This window comes from Lates calcarifer, linkage group LG3 (genome assembly GCF_001640805.2).
Source record: "Lates calcarifer isolate ASB-BC8 linkage group LG3, TLL_Latcal_v3, whole genome shotgun sequence".
NCBI classification, from domain to species: domain Eukaryota; kingdom Metazoa; phylum Chordata; class Actinopteri; family Centropomidae; genus Lates; species Lates calcarifer.
The window spans coordinates 18,443,526-18,465,118 of record NC_066835.1 but is presented as its reverse complement, the minus strand read 5'-3'; the positions used below and the strand labels follow the sequence as shown (position 1 = coordinate 18,465,118).

The following is a 21,593-nucleotide window of genomic DNA, read 5'->3' as shown; positions in this document are numbered from 1 at the left end:
CGAGTCTAGATGAGGCTTTTCCTCTTGCTTTTCTCTCCTCTCTTTATCCTTAGAGATAAAAGACCTTGAAATTTGATTTCACTAACTTTGAATTTTTAAAGCCCAGTCGTACTCAGTGTGGGTGGTCAGTGTGGGGGTGTCAAGATCAGCAGAAATAGAAATGAAACCGATAACATGAGCATCCAAGATTTTTTTTTTTTTTTTTAGAAATATGTGCTTTTCTCCGGGGGTAAAAAGTCAATAAAATAAAAATAAAAAGAGAAATAATCTAATTCCAGAAACAACTTTATTTGGAACATAAAGATAAATGTACAAATGAACATTTTGTAGATAACCATCAACATACTCACAGGATCACATTAATCTAAAAAGCAGGACTAAAGCAGCAGCTTCCAAACAGTACATCACTAAATAATAATTCTAATGTTTAAATGGCTAATAATTAAAGTAAGAGATAAAAATATACAGATAACTTCTCTTTTCTGATTGACAAACAGAAGAGTTAACATAAATAACAATCACTTTAAATACACAATGAACATACACAAGTGCATGGATATACTGATACTCAAGGCATGTACAGTATTGATACAATCATTGAACAAAAACTACATCTGTTATTTGATATTTTCCACATACAAACCGAGTGTCAGGACGAGAGCTTCATCTTCCTCCGCTGTGTCTGCTGCTGCTGCTGCTGCTGTTGCTGCCCAATTATATTTCCCTGTTTGGTAGATTGTGCTCAGAAATTCATAAACAGTCACTGATATGGCAGAAAACGCCACACAACATCAGCATATCTAAACATCACACGTCCATCCAGCCACGTTCACCGGCTCACTGATGGCTTTCACAACTAAGAAGCAAGACGAGCAAAGCGATGGTTTGTCAAATCCACAGTTCACATGATACAAAACACAGACACTAAATTCACTTTGCCTCAGCTTGAAATCACAAATACTGGTGGAACCTATAGTGCTGCAGTTAAAATATACGAACATATTCTGTATGTAACACTATATCTCTGTAACACTATACATAGTCTTTCACACTGTAAAACAATGTGGTTTACAACAACTGCTGCTGTTCAAACAAAAATGAGAAACTGAGAGAGAATTGTAGAATAACATCTTGAAATATTAGGAAATATCACTGTCTAATAAGGCATATTTCAAAAGAGTTTAACCAGTGCTGTATATTACATTAACAGTTAATTTTAGGTTTAAGCCATTAGTTCTGCATTTAAAAATGTAAATAAGTTTTTTAATTTATGTAGTAATTCTTTCATTCATACATCTGTAAAGGTTGAGCGAGAAATTGAGCAAATGATAATCTTGTTTGTTGTTTAACTTCTCACCTTGGTGCAGTGATGTAGAAGTGTACTCATAGGTGTGTCAGTACATGGTGACATCACCAGTGGGTGTGGTCACAGGTGCAACAAAGGGCAGGTATACGGTTAGGTTTGTTTCACTACAATAAACCATCAGGATTTAAGTAGTAGATGTTAATTAGTTATTCAAGAATAAACTTTAGTCCAGATTCCTTTCAGCAACTGACTACCACTTCTACTGCTCATGTCATTTCTGTTTTGTAGTGGGGGATATTTTGCCTATTTTATCTTCTGATCGACCCCTTGCATTTGCTAGGAACAGTTACATTTTTTTTTTTCCGTTGAAAACTAGTTGTTAATTTAAAGGTTTTTCATTTTGTAACGTGACTCACAAGAACCTAGCTTTGGCAGACTCATGCACACCTGCAGGAAAATGTCTTCCTCATTCTCAGTCTCACCTTTGATGAGACTGTGGCAGCCATAGCAGCAGATATTAAACCATAAACTTTATGGCACTTTTTCAGTTAACCAACAAAGTGCTTTATATACTTTCACTCTGTGTCTGTTAGTGAACACTTGCCACTAAGAGACTGTATACTAACACAACCCCAGCCTCCAGAGCACTCTCAGCACACTCTGTCTTGGTTTTCACAAAGTGCTCAAGGCTGTATACATGTCCTCCACAATAAAAATAGGGCCTGTTTTGTCAGTGAAGGTTCAGGTGTGACTCACCCCTTAATGGACCACCTGCCCTGAAAACATTAAGGGGGCCAGGATGGTGCACAGTTATTAAAGCTGTACAGGGTGAGTGAGGGTTTACTTTGGTGTGAAAATACACCTTTTTCTCTCAGCTTAAATCAGGCAGACTTGCTTGAAACTGAGAGCATGTACAGTGTGATCAATTCACTCGTGGAAAATGGCGAATTAAAACAGAAAGACAGAATTCTATACTTCCAAGCCAGATGTATGGGATCTGTCATGTCTTTGGTATTACCGTCTGTATTAAAGCGTCTCTGACTGGCTGTGTAGTCCACATGAATCTTGTGAGGACAGTTTACTGACGTCACATCACAAGATTTCTTGGTGTTGAAGTTCACATTATGTCAGACAGTTACCCTTTGCCGCTACTTGGAGCCGCCCACATGCCATGCTGCCATGCTGCCATGTGACGCTGCCTTGTGCAGCTTTAACAATCAGAAATTAGTGTCCTGGCTCTCCATTGAGACATAACACCATATACTTGAAGTAAGAATGGTGCTTTTCTTCACATTCATGTTTTGTTGGCTCATGCTCAGTATATTATAAGGGCAGGTCCAAGAAAAGATGACAGCTGTGAGATAGGAGAGCACTTATCTGTCGATGTTTGTGGCTTTACAATGATCATTCTCGATGAAGAGCACGCCTGCCTTTGTGATTCAAAGTGGCTGTAATCTGTGTTTACATCTCTAGCTACAGCACCTGCCTTTGAAAAGGTCAGCAGGCACTCAGGAAACAATATTCCCTCATAGCAGATTCCATTAAGCAACATTTTCTCAGCAAGTCTTTAATCCTCAGTTCATCCTCAGAATCGTCTCTCTGGCCTCAAACGAACCTCAGGCGTCGCTGAAATTCACCTTCCCATAAACACAGGAGTCTGGGAACATCATCTTCTGCTCAGACAGCAGTTCGTCTGTGACAGTGAGCTCCTCCAGCTCCGTCGTGAAGTGATCAGTGCTCTCCACCATCGATGTCTCCTTGACGGCGCTGTAGGTGAGGGCCACAGCTGTAGGTGGCAGGTTTATCGGAGCCCTTCCTCCTGCAGCGGCAGATCTTGCGGAAAGCTGCGCGAAACTTCTGAGACATGGCGTTGTAGATGACCGGGTTGATGGCACTGTTGAGGTAGATACAAATCCGGCAGAAAAGCAGGAACCAGTTGTCCAGGAAGGCCCGGTCCAGGAAGGAGTTGACCACCACCAGAGTGCGGTACGGCATCCAGAGTGTGGCAAACAGTATCACCACCACGGCCAGCATCTTGGTCACCTGTAATGGGCAACAAGGAGACATGTGGGACCTGCCACTGCAAACAAAGCTCTCAGAGTAACCTCTAGGGGCCAAATCAATACTGCTGAGCTATGGAGAAATAAATGGGAAGATGGAGTCCTGGCTCTTTGTAATCCTAATTGCAAAAGGGTCAGTTCACCCAAGTTACAGAAAAAAACAACATCTTCTCGCTTCATCGCTGATGCCTGGTACCGACATCAAGATAGTTTTACTTTGCTGGAAACTGGAAATCACCAGAGATCGACTTTTATTTATTTATTTTAGAGCTGAAACCAGTTGATCAACTGATAGAAAATTAATTGGCAGCTGTTTTGATAATTGATTAATCATCTATGTCATTTATATTCAACAATTTGCTGGTTGCAGCTTCTTAACTGTGAATATCTTTTTTAAGTATTCAATGATAGTAAACTGAATATCTTTGAATTTTTTAACTGTTGGTTGAACAACACAAGACATTTGAATATCTAAACCTGCATGTGTTTTTGGCACGTTCTATGACAAATGATTGATTGAGGAAATAATCTCCAGATGAATTGATCAGTAAATGAAAATAATCATTGATTGATGTTTACCATGTGTTCTCTTAGAAGTTAAAGCCAGAATTAGTTTTTCCCTGAAAGATGAAAATACGATCAGATTGCAATGAACTGCAACACAACGAATATGATGATGATATAACAGGTTTATATTTATAAAATGTTCAATTATTTTCCTCATGTTAGTGGCAGTTTTGTTGATTTATACTTTACAGTTGATTTGTAAGTTAATTACTTCATCTTTATTGATTGAAAAGCATTCAAATACTTAACATTACATTACATTGAAAAGGTTACTTTAGTAGTATTTAAGTATTTTTGGTGAAACTGTACTGTGCCTTCTGGGTGTTATACTTTTATATATTATATTGTAGTTGGTGGAAGTGGAGCTAATTTGAAATATTAACATACTGCAGGATGATATTCAAGAATAATTCCTCATATTTTATAATCTTATCATATATTTTATATAAATCATAATGTGTAAAGTGACTAGTAGGCTGAGATGTGGTGGGAAAAACGTATATTCCCCTCGAAATGTAGTGGAGTGAAGTATTAGCTCGCATCATCAGCAGTTTGTATTCCCTTAGATCGAAATAAGTGACACAATCTAACTTGTTTTATGAATTTAAGGTCTCATTTCTTAGAGTGAATGGCAACAGGCTCAGACTCTCACCACCCACCTGTCTGCGGGAGGTCGCGGTGGAGCTGGAGTGACGGGAGTTTTTGCAGCTGGTGCTCTTATTGATGGTGTGGTTGTTGTGTCCGTTCTTCTTCTTGTCTTTGGGGTCGGAGGGCAGCGGGTTGAGGAAGAGGATCCGGGCGATGAGTCCGTAGAGAACCGCGGAAAGCAGCAGCGGCAGCACGAAAAAGACGCCGAAATCGAAAAAGTAAATGGGTAGATAAAACTTCCTGGGGACTCTGTAGCCGCAGGTGATGATGGTGATGTTGTCGTACACCAGCTCCTGGATGTCAGACAGGTAGAACCACATCACACAGTACAGAGAAGTAAAAGCCCAAACGAACAAAATGATCTTTTTCGCTCTGGACAGAGTGCACAGGAACTGGGCTTTAATGGGATGACAGATGGCGATGTATCTCTCTATAGTGAACGCTGTTATGGAGCAGGAGGAGGCGTTGATCCCGAGGTATTGGAAGTATGTTATGCAGAGGCAACCATAGTGTCCGAACACCCAAGATCCAAAGATACTGTCTGTGATAGTCGGCAGACCGGCCGCTGTCAGCACCATCAGATCCGCCACAGCCAGGCTCACCAGGTAGCAGTTAGTGGGAGTCCTCATGTGTTTGGTGGTGAGCACCACCAGGATGACCATCACGTTACCAACGATTCCTAGAACACAAATGACCAAAAGCAATAAACTGCTTATCACTTTGTACTGGATGCTGTAGTCCGTCCAGATTCCTAACGTGCGGTTCATCTCTGGAGATGTTGTAAAGTTTTCCATCTTGTTTTATCAACTCAAATATCCGAGAGAAAACCAACACTTCGCAGCGCGTTTCTTGCTTCCCGGCGCGCGAGACTGGTTTTACGCGCGACAGAGGCGAGAGATCTACCCGCTCTGGGTGTCTGGAAAAGTGTACATCGACTTCAAATTGCAGGAGATTGAACGCAGACGCGTGTCGCACATTAAACCACCATTAAACTGACAAAGAACGGTTCGGACTCTGGCGTAATTTCGCGGTCGTGCTGTGCGTAAAGAGCGACCCGTAGCCGTGTTCTCCTCAGAGCAAAGTGTGTCGGTGGAGCAGATGGCGGTTTGGTTTTGAGCTCTGCTTTTGGCACAGAGTCGCTTTACGCATGCGAGAGGGGATTAGCCCATTATTACATTTTCGAAAGCAGACCTCCCCCCGTCAACGAAACCAGCTGGTCCAACACCAACATCTGACGACATATTTTTGTGTTACTCTTCTTTGATTATTTTAATTACGTACACCAGGGGCTGCACAGATCAGTTTTAGTGCTGCTTTTAAAGACTTGAACACGCAGGTGTGTTTGCAGGTGCTTCTTACTCAATCACTGTCCATGCATCGAGTCTTTGGACTGTTTATCTGCATCTTAAAAACCACCTCAGCCTTTTAAAATCAGAATTGAGTTTGTGAGATGTGTGATGTAGAGGACAGGAAGCCTCAGCTCAGCTCAACAGGCTGCCACTTAAGTTAAGTAGGCTTCATAACAGAATGAACTGCTGTCTCTGTTGGATGGAGCTGATCAATATCTGCATGCTTTTAGGTGAAGCACAGTCTCTCATTTGGAAAGTAACTTAAAATTGGATGCTTTTTGGAAGAGGCAGGTGTTGAGGTGTCATTACTTGATTATAAATGACATTTGAATTCGTCTTTCACATATTTCTTATGCCTCCTGATAGATGACATTTTCTCATCAGTTTTAGGTCAGTGAAGTGCTGATTAGTTTTTGAGCAAAAAGTCACTTTCTAATCACTTTCCATCTCCAGTTAAGACCAGAGCCCACACTGTAGAATTACTGAGGTCTGACCTGATTTAGTTGATAAAAATACAGAATTGAAGGGAGAAAGATTGAAAAACAGTGCAGATTTATGTGAAATGATCATTTGTTTTCCATTTCATTGTTTCACATTTTCACTTTTAAATACTTTAACACCTTCTGTCCATTTTTCACTGTCAGATCTCACACGTCTTTATAATATCTTACACAGCAGCAGCTTTATGTCACTGCATAAACATAAGAGTGAATGTATTTCCCAAAAAAAAAAACTCTTTCTCAAGCATTTTTGTTTATACCCACAAAAAAAATCTCACTGACATAAAATACACATAAAGCAGCACAGCGGGAGCAGCAGCTGCTGCTAAAATGTTAACCTATATCCCCAATTCAAGACACTGTACTGACCTTTAAAGTAAATTAAAGTATTGATTAGTGTCAGCACCTTGGTACTTCAGTGGTGTGTCAGTGCTGCATGCACTGCACATTTAATCAACTTATTTCATGTTGTGTTTCTCTGAAAGAGAAGATGATGCAGTCAATTTTATCATCTGAGGTATTGAAGGTGAAAAAAAAAGACTAGGTCTCTATTGTAACGCCAACATGAAAAGAACAAAAAGACAGATCTGCAGTGACCTGTATCAGCTGCCAGGCTGTCCAACAACATGGGAATCTGCATTTGCCTGTTCTCAGCACAACACTGTGGAGGTGGGAAACTCTCCTCCACACCAACTGTGCTCGTTCTCCAGGAACAGTGACTATCACGCCAACACTTCACTTCTAATCATGCGATTATTGTGCTGCGAGCTCTGAAGTTGCCAGCCGTTCATCCTGAGCAACAGGTGGACGGGGACAACGGGGAATTACATAATAATGACGCCCCCCTCCCTTCCATGATTCCCACCATCTCCCAGCCATGAAGGGAAGAGTCAGTTTTAGCTCAGTTGCTTGAATCCTGTTTTGTTCATCTACTTTTTCAGTCTGGGGTGAAATTAGTAGATAGAAATCTGCCACAATTATTGAGCTGATTTATTTACTGTAGCAGCTTAATTAAAATTTTTTAATGAGTTTTCTTTCAACTTGAAGTGATTCTAATAAAGTGTTTACTGTCCTTAGTTTAGAGTGGAAGCTAACTCTGGTTTTAAAGGTGAACATTGTGGATTAAGAAATTGTTCTTTTTGAGACTTTCATCATTTTTCAGCCTCTGTACCATTCAGTTACTACATTCTCAAAACCAATCAAATCATTTTCTCTGCAAATACCATGCACACAATTAGTTTATATCAATGGCAGTTATCAGAGATTCAGTTTTATTCTGTATCCAGTTCCTGCTGCTTGATTCATCACATCACAGCAGCTGTGGCAGAAAGGAAAACGTAGAATCACATGTAGAAAATGAGTGAAAGAGTTTTACTGCCACCCAAAGGACAAACCTGACCAGCACCAAAACTGAGACAAGAGGAAACAGCTCATCAGAATTTATAGAAGATATTTCTGTTGTCAGATAAATCTAAATTTCTCATTCCACAAACTTAAATTCAAAGAACCGTTTTCTCTACTAGTCTGTTGCATTATTAAGCTGCTCTACTGACAATACGTGACAACTGACTGTGTGAATAATGGTGTTTACATTGGTGTTTTAATGATTTTACACCAGATATTCTCCCTTTAACACCGCTGATAGCTAGTATATAATGTCTGATTCAAATCAGAGACTTGTTGAATCAGTTCCAGTGAAGCTGCTCTGGCAGCATGTGGGTCCCATGATGTGACCAAGACACTTTATGTTGGTTTTTCCTTCACTGTGTCTGTATGTGTGTTCTCAGAGTTGACCAAGCTCCTCCACAATCTCAGAGGACATGCAGCTGTTTTCCTCATGACGTAAACTCATTTTATATTTAAAACTGACAGAGTGCCCCTTTAGAGAAATAATAAAGTTAAGAATAATCATCATCAGTTGGTGTATTAGAAATAGTTAGAGCATGAAAGTGCAGGAGCACAGAGGAACCGATGGTGCATAATATTGTTACTGTCAGTTTTATATTTAGAAAGAGAGAGAGGGGGAAAAACCAAAGGAGACAAATCTGCACAAATTCAACAGATTAAGCTCTGCCTGGTTTCAACCTGAAGCCAGCAGGGGGAACATGTGTGACTTCAGAGCTGGAGGACTTGATGGTCTCTGGGTCCACAGACTATTACCTTTGACAATAACAAAAACAGTCAGTGGCGTGTTTCTGCCGCAGTTCACTAACATCAACACGAGTAATACTTAGGTCTGACAAAATAAAAGATGGCAGCGGAGGAAAGTTTTATGATATCATCTGTAGGTGAATCATGAATATGGATAGACTGAGCCGGATGATATTTTGCAGCATGTGTGTCTATAACATCTATATCATCGTGTCTGTATCTGTTCCCAAAGAGCTATAAACCATAAAATGTGGCCATTCCTTTGAGTTATACTGCTGTTACACAATGTGCACAGCAATTGGACGCGTAAACTCAGACCTATATTGTAGAGTAAATCAAAAAAATATGTATTTGTTAGCAAAAAAGATTGTAGTCGCATTTCCCCTCACACTGTACTGTGTGTATAATAACTCACCAAAGGCTTAACACTCCCTTAGGATGTAAAATGACCTTTGACCGCTTTGATTTACTGAGACACTGGCAGGTCATTTTAAAGGAAATCAGTCTGAGACCCATATGGCTGTCAATCACACACACACAGACACACAGACACACACACACACACACACACACACACACTCTTCAGGCCCATAACTCAAGGTCGGTCACAAACACGCTTCCCACTGACCTCCCTCAGTTAATAGTAAGTACACGATGGAGTCCGGTCTATAACCTCCACTGACAAAAAGCATCACTCCTGCTTGTAAGACAGCTCTCTGTCTTCTTCACCTCCCATCACCCAAATCACACACACACACACACACACACACACACACACACACACACTGAAGCGGCTGCAGGTTAACGTAACAGGAAGCCTGACTGTGCTCATGACAACAGCAGAAGGCTGAGTGTTTTCAGGGCAGCCTCCAGGTGTAACTGTGTGGAGGTATGTGGGTGTGAAGGTGCATGTTTGAGTCAGAGTCACATTCATTATTCCTAAAATTCAAACTGAGATTTGAAAGGTGAGGTATTCATTGAAATGTTTTCAAAAATAATTCCAAAAGAGAAAATTTCAAACTAAGGTTGCCATTCCTTTATATTCCTCTGTTGTTTGCTGTGTTACATAACATTAAAATATCAGGTTTCTGTACATCTGTAGATTCTAATTGGTTGATTCAGCTTTGCATTTTTGACACTGTGATCACGAGAGGAAAAAATCTGAAAAGCAAAACAAACACAACACAATAATATAGATTTAAAGGAAAAATGCAACCATTAACCAACAGATTTCTAACTAAACGTATGTCAGTCAGACAGAAGTTCACCTTCAAGACTGAGGCTGAAGGAGAAGGTGCAGCCCTGGTAAACCAGATTCAATATTTCAAAGAGTGGAATTCATTTTCCACTTTGAAAATGAAGAGGCTTTCTCAAGGTGTTCAAAGTGTATCCTTCAGCCATCAGCCAGGCTGAGGAGCCACAGTGCAGACATGTGAGGCCCTGACCTGTGTGAGGGATGGAACATTGCTGCTGTTGTGACTGGATTAAAATATCTATGGACCGCAGGTGTCTGCAAGACTGCAAATATTTTATACTTTTAAGGCGTATCTACTCATAAAGTTGTAAATTACAAGTTTATCAATGTTGATGTTTAGAGGTTACTGATGGTGAGACTTTAAAGCCATCACAGATAATCCATTAAAAGTGCCCAGAAAAAGATTTTAAACAATTAACTGCTGATAAGCATCATGTGACGTGATCGAAAGCTCCAGATCAGCTACTAAATGGACCTTGTGGTGAGATTTTTTTTGTGATGAGTTTATTGCAGTATTGATGGCTCATTGCTGAGTGGAAAAAAACACAATCCAATAGTAATTACTGCACAAGCTTAATGGGTTTTCCACTTTACAATAAGTCCTCAAGCCTACAGCTAAATGTCAGTAAGTCACTAATAATTTAATTTTTACCTGGGTGTACACTAGCTTTTGTCCTGAAGAGTCCAAAGATCTGTTAAAAAGTCGAATTAGCTGCTACAGTTCTTGCGTACTTTTGGGTCGTTGTTTTAGACACACTCCTCACTAAAGAGAAATATTGATGGTGTTGTTCTGTTTGACAAAACCAAAAACATGACTGACAGACAGTGATGGGCAAACAGCAGCTCATGAGCCAACTCTGGACCTTCAACAAAAATATTTTGCCCCTGACAAAAGCTGAAGTTTTTTCCTTTTTTATTTTACATTTAATCTTTTACATTCATTTTCATAAAAATACTGCAGATAACAATGTAGATACAGCTGATATCTCAATAAATACAGCATGAATACAGCCCTCACTTTCTAATGGGGAGAATGACACCTGCCTTCACATATGATCCTTACATGGTTTGATAAATTGTTTTATTCTAAAATGATTTGAAATAAATTAATCACTAAAACATATTGAAGACATACAGAATTGGCCCTACACAAAAAAATGCTGAGAAAAAAAAGTGCAGACCTCTGATATACAGAAGTTACATTCAAGTTAACTGGTCTGGTTGATGACGTGGTATTCTGCTATAGATACTCTTCCTTCATTAGTGTAGTTTGAACAATTTTCATTCTTTTACATTCTACACTTATTATAACTCACTACAAACTTTACTTTCACACTGTCCTGGTTTTGAATCCTACAAAACTGTCTGAATTCTCCAAGACCGCAAGCAAATAAAAACTTCTCAGAAATATGATGCAGCAACTGTTCAGACAATCTGGCATGAGAAAAGAAAAAACAAAACAACAAACACACACACACAGTTTGGCCTGGTTTCTCTTGTGCAAACTGAAACAAAAGTGTCGTCCACAGGCAGATTTTGAACAAGAAAAGGCAGATGAATGTTCAGTCCCAAAACCCAGAGATTCAGGAATGTGTCCAATTGATAGATAAACTTGTATGTGTAGACAGGGATGTTTGTCCTAGATGGATTATCAGTGAAGTGGGGATGTGAGGAGAAGAAGAAGGCCCTCGAGTTCCTCTTGAGCACTGTTGCTTCTAGTTTAGCTGCACTCCTGCTGTCAGGACAAATGTGTTTTTTTGTTTTTTAATATCTTTTTTTAAAATGATTTATCTGTTTGAACTTCATCCAAAACATCCTTTAAATTGAGCCGAGTGAGAGCAGCGAGAGAAATCAGACGACTCAGCTCAGTTTTAAATCGCAGCTTGACTCAGCTCTTATGCACCTTGCCTCTGGTTAGTGACCACAGGATACGAGCCATCCAGCAGACATATGTGTGTGGTGTGTGTGTCTGCTTGTGTGTATCCACCGTCACTGCTTGGTCCAGTCAAAGACGTCCTCCCTGCCGCGCTGCAAGGCCGTCTGACTCAGTCGAGTCTTCCTGTACGCCTGTCTTCCTGTGTCCTAGTCTAACCTTGGACCAGCGTCTTTGCCTCTGCTGCTGCTTCTGGCTTCCCATCAGCTATTCTTAGCTTTACTTGTACTCTGGCTTCACAGCAGATCCGTCAGCGTAAAATGCCACACTTCGCCGCATGGCGTAAATAAAATGGGCCTGCTGGTTGGGAGCATCTCTGGAGGAAATGACAAATCACTTCAGATCATAAACAACAGAGCAGTGGTGTTACTAGAAAAATATCTCATGGGAATAGTCTGGTGGTTTTCTCTCGGACTGTGATGGGAACAGAATATTTGCAGGCCCTCATCTCAATACATCTCTCTGTGGTTAGTTTTAATTTCACTGCAGTGGCGCACTTTAATTCATATCTAGACAGATGAATCCTCTCTTCTGTTATTTACTGCCTGGGGCATGGTCGTTGCAGGGGGAGATTAGGTTACATGCAAGAGAACACATCACTACTGCAACGTTGAGCTGTCAGCCACTGAGAGGCTCCAGCTGTTTGGTGCTTTGCTCAAGGGCACTGGTGGCAGGTTCTGCAGAGACCGCGACATCTTCATTTCCTTTTTAATTTGATAAGTGGAGAATATAAATATGTTCATTTTCTCTTAAGCACAGCAACGTTTATATGACGTTTCCAGGCATAATTACAGTATTTTAAGCATTACGTTTAATAAACACATTAGAATAATGAATGTTGTGTGCCATGTTTAACACTGGACTGATGCCAGTGGTTCCCTCAGGCCTCTGTGTGTGTGTAGATTATGAATGCACGACTCTCTCTGACGCTACACAGTCATGGTCATGTATAACAGGTTGTTAAGGGCAGACCAGCAGAAGCTGTGGTGGTGTTAATGCAGCACTGTGATCATAGTGTGTACTTGTATCTGCTTACAACATTATAGTGAGGTATAAACCACGTATGAAATCTTTATACAGTGCTTGTAAATAATAAATGGGGCAACTAAAAGTAAAGTGACGCAGAATATTACAATAGATTATGATTTGCAGGTTGTAATAATTACTGTATCCCCTAGGATAATGTTACATTCTTACTTATTGGGTGCTGCAATCTTTTCTGCATTATGCTCAACAAATATGACACTGAAGCTCACTAATATCATCTGACATACACATCCTGATACATAGTTTTTGATGCATCACTTACTTGATCAATATATTACTTGATTATATTTTTAATATGTGTTTACTCATATCTTCTCAAACCCCTGAACATAAAAATGGAAAATTAAATATTAGAAACTATATTTTGACATCTCAACATTTAATTTTTGCCACTGAAATATACAGACATAAGCCAGGTGATTATATTTATTAACACTTACTGTAAGATTTGTTTTCAGTGGGTTTACTTCCAGTGTTGCATCACACTATTCTGTGAGTGGAATAGTGCTGAAAGTTTGCAGTAAACACACAAATACAAAACTGCTGTAAGACAGATGTACAGTAAACAATGAATAGGCTGTGGGCTGCGTGTACAGTAGCCTACAGCAAAGACAGACAGAGAACTTTGATTGCATCAGCCAAGTGTTGCCTGGAGTGGTGTATCCAACCTTGGTTATCGCCCACATCACTATGACCATGTCTATTTAATGGCCTGGAGAGCAGTGCATTAAGAGCTGGTGGTCACACGCTCGCCATCACCAGACTGAAACTGTTATATGCGATTCAGGAGTGAAAAACTCATATTGTTACAGATAATGACAACCCAACTAGTCTGTGTAATGTCTCTGCTCACAGTGATGTTGTGCAGCGTGTCTAGAAATGTGATGTGTACCAAGATACCCAGAAGCCTAAAAGCAATTGTTGTGTTGGATCACTTTTAGTTTTTGCTTTGCTTATCTGTGGACAATTCATGGTGCCCAAGCTCTGATTTGTAAATGAATATTAAAGGAGGTATTTGTAAGTTTTTGCTATCAAAGAAACATTGCAAATTCAGCATCAAACTTCATTCCTTTACTAATCAAGAACTGTCTCCAGTGATGGAAAGTATTAGCAATGTTTTGCTTCTAGTTCTATGACTTTTCTGCTATTGCTGTTAGCATGCTAACCAGCTAGCCCTGGGGCCAGCAGACCTGTCTCATTACTTTCCGATAGCATCCAGACTGCACTGAAAAAGTAGCACTGCTCAGAGGGCTTATTCCAAACTCTTGTACTGTAAACATAGCGATGACTGTAGCTCTTGACAAGCTACCATCACCACATCAAGAAACCATGTTCATTGGCAGAGGAAACTTACAAATAGCCCCTTTAAGGGATTCAGTACATGAGTTTCTGATTTCAGTGACTTTTATTTTCAAGTTTTAAAGTGTGAAAAATACAAATCTTTGCTGTTGGACCATCTGCAGACTATATTTATCTATATGATGAATTTAACAGCTGTGAGATCTGTTGCTTTGAACATGTTTCTCTTCCACACCGTCTGTCAGAAATGTTAAAACCAGCCTGAAGCGTGTCGCCTTTTCTGTCTCCTCCCTCTGAAAAGGTCCTGACCACTAAATGTACAGCGAACAGAGCGTACGTATTGACGACCCACAAGCATTAGGGTGGTTGATCTCAGTAAACAGTAGAAATGAACTTGAATGGTGGAGCACTGAAGCATTTTGTAATCATGTCCCATGGCTACCTATAGCCTACATATGCTCCAGTGCTCGGCAGAGACAGAGAAGACATCTCAGTGTGACCAGGAGGATTTCTATAAGGGGCTCAGCAAGTGGAATATCCTGTTTTCTGCATAGTGTGGCTGTCATATAAAAACATTTTTTAATGTATCATTTTCACCTTTTGACTTCAGTTTCGGTATAAAAACTGATAAAATGATGAAGAAGATCGATAGTTATCAGAGCATATGTTACCCCGTAAATTAGATAAATTCTTGAATACATGCATGCTGAAGATGATGCTTTTGTTAGTTCCTGAAAAGCTGCCAGTTTGGAGATATGAGCTCTTCACACAGAATTGACTGTATGGGATTTGACATGGTTTTGATCAAATAGCAAAGCAGACTTTTCTTCTGGCTGCATGGTGCTACTCTGAAAATGGGCCAGTCAGGAAAATGATTTGCAGAGTGCTCAATTCAAAGGAGGAGAATCTCCTCCTTCTTATATGCATCTCTTTGTCACAGTAATATTGTTTGAATGCATATTATAATGATAACGATGTTAAATATGTTCCCAGAAGGAAGGATGCGCCGGTGATTAATGAGGCTGTTTTTCAGCTAGAGGATGACGGTTTCCTGTCCTGCTGAAGTGTTGTTGAAGACATGTGGTTTGTAAACTGGGGTGGAGTGATTCCTGTGTTTTTAACCAACTATATTTAAAGAAATAGTTCAACACAAAATACACATATACACTGTATTTCCAAGAGTTAGATGAGAATATCAATGCGACTCTCCTGTCTTTAAGCTGGAGCTGATTTTGTTTGGAGGACTTGTTGCCATAGCTGCAGGGCTCCTGCTGTCCAGCTGACCTCTGACCTTACACCTTCACTTCAGTAATCAATAAAGCATAAATCACATTATTATTGTGTCCCCTTGAGCTATCTCACAAAAATGAGCTAATTTCCTGCTACACATACAGTCATTTAGATACCACCTAATAATAAGTCACTTTTTAAAATGGGCTCACTAATGGTTTTATTCGTGGTTAAAAATCATTTTCCGATGCTTTAAAACCACTGACAAGTTCATTACTGAGAACCATTGTTTGCCAGGTTGTGGAAAATCTCTCTGACTCGTGTTTATATTCCTGCAGAAAAACACTTGCTTTGCCTTTTTATTGTTTTAGTTCACATCAAGCAGACTTCGTTGATGAACCATTCACCTCTGACCTTCTAGAAAAGTGCTACTGTAAACGCTCTTGTTAGGCTCAGTAGCCCTGTTAGCAGTGTGGCACCGTGGATGGCAGTGCTGTCAGAAAGAAAAGAAAATAAGAATAAATAATCTTGTGACAGATATTCATGCTTCCTAGAGGATGAATCATAATGAATGTGTGATTTCTGAGTGAAATGTCTCAATAGCTTTTGGATGGATTACAATGACAAGTTGTTACAGACATTCATAGCACCCAGAGGATGAATCCTAATGACTTTATTGATCCTCTGATTTTCCTCTAGTGCAACCAGCAGGTCAAAGTTTTTACTTACCTGGATAAATATCTCATCATCTTCCTGTACAGACGTTCGTGCTTCCCAGAGGATGAATCATAATGGATTTCTAGCACCACAGTGAAGTTGACATTTGTGGTTCTGAGTGAAATCTCTCAACAGTTATTGTTATAAACTTTTTACTGAGCACAATCATCTTTGACTAATTTGACTAATACTGAAAAACTAATTAAAAGATTCTCACAACCTGGTCACTAAAAAGTTGTTCTTATTAATGGCTTATAGCTGATCTATTAAGTCTTCATCAGCAGTTAATTAAGGCATTAGTTACTGCTCATAACCCCTTTATAAAGAGTGTCTAATGAGACAGTAGCACTGTAATTTGAAATGTCTCTACTCACTTGCCGCCTCCTGCCTCTCATCTGATTAGCGTGCATGTGCCTGGGAACACTGAAGCTGGCTCGGTAATAAGCATTATAGGGCGGTCTGCCGGAGCTCAGTCCGTGGGAGGGGTCTGCCGAACCTTTCCCTCTAATTGACCAGGGAGCAGAAGCAGCCGGGGATGCGAGCAGCCACAGACGGGGAGAGAGGTACTCAGCAAACCGCATTTTGTTGCTTAATATCCGACAATTGAAACACATCAGGGTGGAATTAGATTCATTAGCGTGTCGCATGGTTACTAAGTGCTGTGGAAAAGCTATTTGAGAGCTTGCAGAATTCAGAAAGGGCAAAAGATAAAGTGTTAATGAGTGGCAATATTTCATTTTGTTTGCATTGTGGCATTTTATGTCGCCAGGGGAATTCATTTAATACTTGCTTAGTGGTACTTTAAAATGCTTGCAGTGCACCCAGGAGACAGATGCGAATAGATTTGTGCTTGTGCAAATACTTTAGGTACAGATGTAAAGTGGCTTTCAGAGACAGAGAATGCAAAGAATTAAAGTTGCTTTCTCATATGCAGTCGTTTCAGTGAGTTTAAATGTCTTATTGGTTCCTATTCTGCGTGTTTTACTGGCAGAGGCGGACGCATGGGCTTGACAAATCGGAAAACCAAGCCCATGTTCAAATGGCTGATGTCGAACTGTTGTACTTTGATCAACCCGATCAGAGGGACACCTCCCTGGTTTCAAATAAGCAAAGTATCACGGAGATCTGCGGCGGAAAGTCACTTCATCCCGGCGGAGGAGAGGGTTCAGCACCATGGACAGAGAGCCGGAGAGCTGCGCGGCCGGAGGAGGAAACAGAAACGTCTTTCACCTGCAAACACCAAGAGGGTGAAGATGGTGATGATGATGTCCGGCTGATAGGGACAAGTCCACAAACCTGCAGACTGAGTCCGAGCTCCTCAAGTGAACTGTACGAAGAGGAGGAGGAGGAGGTGATGGAGGAAGAGGAGGAGGACATCCCGGAACTTTACTTGCTGTCCGACGACGACCTCTCCTCTGACGGCTCGGGCAAGTCGGTGGATTACGGCTTCATCATCGCCGTGACCTGCCTGGTGACCGGCATCTCTCTGGTCGCCATATCCTACACGATCCCCAGGGACGTCCGAGTGGACCCGGACAGCGTGTCCGCCCGGGAGATGGAGCGTCTGGAGAGGGAGAAAGCCAGAGTGGGGGCCCATCTGGACCGGTGTGTCATAGCGGGACTGTGCCTGCTCACCCTCGGGGGCGTGCTGCTCTCCACCCTGCTCATGATCTCCATGTGGAAAGGGGAGATGATGAGGAGGAAAGCGTTTGCCTATTCCAAACACGCGGCGAAGTTGTACGGCTCGATCAATTTGAGAGCAGGCTCCAGCCCGACTCGGGAATCCTGCTCACATTTGTCAGTGGCTGATGAGGATTTAGAAGTGCTCAGCTGAATTTATGGACACGACAAGCGGAAAAGACTCTGAAAAGTGCTTAGAAAATCCTACCAGTGCTGTCCTATAATCGGGGATGTAGAGGGGGTTTAATGCCTTTTTTATTTCTAACAACTGAGGCAACTTTTTTGGTTGACGCAGACCTTTATTTAAGAGCTAGGTTCACATTTTTCAAGTCTGTCTTAATAGAGTACTCACATCCTCATATGTACACTGACAGAGTTCTTGGTTGCTCTATGTGGCTGTGAAGAGACCCATTTGAATGTAAATGATTGGGGAGAAAATCCAGTTTTCTTCTTATGTAAAATCTAAGTTAAGCTCAAGCTAACATCAGACAGCTGGATTTGCAGGAGCTCAGACCAAAAACAGACCTGTGTTAAAACACCTGCACTGGAGGAGGTGTGTTACTTTTACCCCTGAGACATTAAATACAATCCAGGAAGTCCAATTTGAGTAACAGGTAATTTAATTTTAAGAATCAGATGACCTAACACTGCATAAAGGTTTATAAGAGAGAGGATTTCACAGCCCTGGTTGTCATGGTGGTGATTATTTTACCTTTTGTCATGTTGATTACCAGGTAGAAACACAGCCTTCACATTGAAAAGTAATTGACCAGGGATGTGTGTTTGATTGGCCAACACAGCATCTTGTCAGTGCCTTTTTTTGCCAGATCCTGTGGCATTGGCATCTTTGCATCATCACATTCAAATGAACCCGAGGAGACTGTGTTCTTTCACAAAGTGCTGCAACTGGTCTGAATGAGGCCTCAAGTCAAATCAGTCTGAAATCCTCCAAAGTTACAGTCTTTTTAGTACAAACTTTATGTTGCTATCCCTCCACCACAGCTCAGCATACTAAAAAGACCTATAACTCTGGGAGACAGCCACTTACATCAGACTGCTGAGGCCTCATATTAACTTCTGCTAAAATGCTGTTAGATCAGTAGTGGATCTCTTCAGGGCCAGTTTGGGCAAAAGGAACATTTTCAGTGTACATATGTGTGTGTTAGTATACTGTAAAGTAAGAACTGAAAAAGTGTGAATTGATCTTTGAAGTTCACAGCAGGTCAGATGTGATGAGGAGCTGTACAGAATTATTGGAAAACTTCTGGGCTTCATAGTCAAGATAAAACCTGAAATATTCTTTTCTGAAATATATATTTTGTTTACATTGGTGGTTGGTGGTTTGTCTTATGATGATCTTTGACCCACCGTTTTGTTTACCACTGTATCACTGCTTCTAATGATGCTGCTATCAGTGAATTCATGTTTACATGCCAGCGCAGACTAGCGCGCTGAAGGCCTGTGTACTGCTGGCCGCCAGGGAAATCAAACCTGAAACAGGAGCGGTGTCACTGTTCCGGCCTTCATTTTCCACCTTGTCAGAAACGGCACTTGAACTGAATTGCGGCTAACGAAGCTGTGCAGATCTGGTTTACAAAAGACGACAACTGCATGAATTTGTGTTGAACTCCAAAGAAATTCTGTTTAATATAATTGTGACATGCTGAAGTGATGCTTGTATTTGCTTGGGGTTTGTTTGAATGCAAATAGTAATACCACAGGAGGTGTAATTAGATTTTGTGGTTGAGCACTGACGTTGGGGAAGCTCAGTTTACACCAAATACACTCGGGGGTTTTGACTGCAGATGTTCAAAAGCACACAGAACAGAGAGAGAGAGGGAGAGAATCAACAAACCCCTGGGGGAAAGCTCTCCTGGTAATTGGTGTTACTTAATTGCTCGTGGGAGGCCTGTGAATCAGTGACAAAAAAAAAAAAAGAAGCTCAGTACAATTTAACAACTGCCTCAATCAAGCCTGCTTCACCCTTATCAAAAACTGAACCATTCCAGCTGCAACGCTGGAGTGAAATGTTACATTACATTCAAAGGAAAGGAAGTAATGGATTGCCTGCTCTGACAGAAGATGCTGTGAATGAACAATTGCATCCCCTGCTCTCAGTGTGCAGAAAGCTGTGCTGTGCAGCCTCTGTAATTGGGAGTGCTTACGGCCAGTGGGATCACATTATCCTCCACACGACCTTCACTCATTCTCAACTCGTTAATGTAATTGAATAGGTGGAATAAGCTGACCTTTTAATAAAATATTAAGTTGATTTCTTATGTTAATCTGCACTCATTTAATGTTAAGGAATAACAGTTTACATCCTGGGGGTGGGGTGGGGGTTGCTCACAGGTGTCTGTTTGTCTTTGCTTGTATGAAAGGAAAACTCCCGTCTCAGATGAGGTGTTTTGTGATGAAGTGTTCGAGGATCCCCCCACCACCACCTCTCTTCAGCGTGACTCATCCGTTTCAGCTGGTGATTTCTTACATTTCCCCAGATTGACTTTTTTTCAACAGCCATCGGAGAACAGCTGAATTTAGTACGTGGGGTTGGAGAGAGTGATATGGCATAGTAAAAGCTAGCGAGGGAGTTTTCACAGTTTGCGAAAACATGAGAGTCAGCCCTCTAAATCAAAACACAACCTGCAATGCATTCTGGACTATTGACCCTACTGTCTGTGCGGATATTAGCCTTTCCAGGGCTTGTTCAGTAAAATAGATTTCTCCCTACTGACGATAATTCAACAGTCTAGAGAGAAAATGTTACTCTTCACTTTGGAGGGATTTGACGCCAGTACTTGACATTAACTGCTGAAGTGGTAGATACTTGTAGATTTGTATGTAACTATGCTGGAAATGTCTAACTCTGACATCACATCATCTATGTGTATGGTAATTATGGCCCTGGAAATAAAATCATGACTTTTTAACAGCTATAAGGTAAATTTTCTCCTTTAAAACACCCCGATTATTGGACATAACAATCTCACCACAAGGTCCATGCAGTGGTGGTAGTAGTCCTGACCTGATTGTGCTGGGATGGTTTATGTCAACTACTGTTTCTTTAATCCTTATTTGTTTTATTTTTTTCCATTTGCCAGTTAGCTCCAGTTAACACAGTAATCGATTGAGTTGACTGTCATAGAAAACTAAGAAAGTATTGTTGGTTTCTGGATGCTGAGGGCCATAATCAAGCCAGTATGTATGGATGGGGTCCAACAGGGGCCCCATAGGAGGTTTATCTGGACATGGTTACTGTGTGTAAATCTCCATTTACCAAGCACTTAAGTTTAAACTTAAGATCAGCTTTGGCAGCCAGTAGCACTGTGTGGGTTTGATCAGGTTTTATTGACAGTGGCATCTCCCTGGTAACATAAGCAAAACAGCCAACAACTGTCATCATATTCTGTCTCTATTTGTTCTGTTATTAAATTCTGATTGGTTTGTGGTAAAATCTGACATAACCTTTTTTCCCAGCAGCCCTGCCTGCTTCAGACCAGCCTGAAAAGCACAGACAGACAAAACACAAATACAGACATCTCTCCTGGGAAATAACCAGTGTGGGTTTATCTTTGGCTATTAGTGTAATGAGAGTGTGTTCATGTAGGACTCCATTGTATCTGATTGAGGAAACTGAGTTGTGGATGAGAAGGGTTAAAGTGGCTTGTTTCTGATACAGGCACATCATTAGTGATGTAAAGGGGCTGGGACACTGCAGCAGCTTTAATTGGTGTCTGTGTTTGTTTTGCCAGGGGACTCTGCTAGACACATAATCAAACCTGTAATAAAAAATGAGACACACACACACACACACACACACACACACAAACAGTCATACTTCCACGCAAATT

General features: G+C 40.9%; 2 protein-coding genes across 2 annotated transcripts; one reads left to right on the top strand and one right to left on the bottom strand.

Annotated features, from left to right (window-relative positions):
• Positions 1–267: 267 nt before the first annotated feature.
• On the bottom strand, positions 268–5,680 carry trhrb (thyrotropin-releasing hormone receptor b). Its single transcript, XM_018699371.2, is given in 3 exon segments — positions 268–3,090; positions 3,092–3,349; positions 4,593–5,680. Coding segments are annotated over 3 exon segments (1,209 nt in total). The 5' UTR covers positions 5,376–5,680; the 3' UTR covers positions 268–2,922.
• A 9,396-nt stretch (positions 5,681–15,076) lies between these two features.
• Positions 15,077–21,196, top strand: LOC108899103 (transmembrane protein 74). The gene is made up of 2 exons (XM_018699381.2): positions 15,077–16,625; positions 17,054–21,196. Exon 2 carries the CDS (start codon positions 17,102–17,104, stop codon positions 17,894–17,896), a length of 795 nt encoding a protein of 264 aa, XP_018554897.1. The 5' UTR covers positions 15,077–16,625; positions 17,054–17,101; the 3' UTR covers positions 17,897–21,196.
• Positions 21,197–21,593: the final 397 nt, after the last annotated feature.

Coding starts and splice junctions, on each gene's coding strand:
- LOC108899103 (XM_018699381.2), top strand. CDS start 17,102: ATGGCTGATGTCGAACTGTTGTACTTTGATCAACCCGATCAGAGGGAC.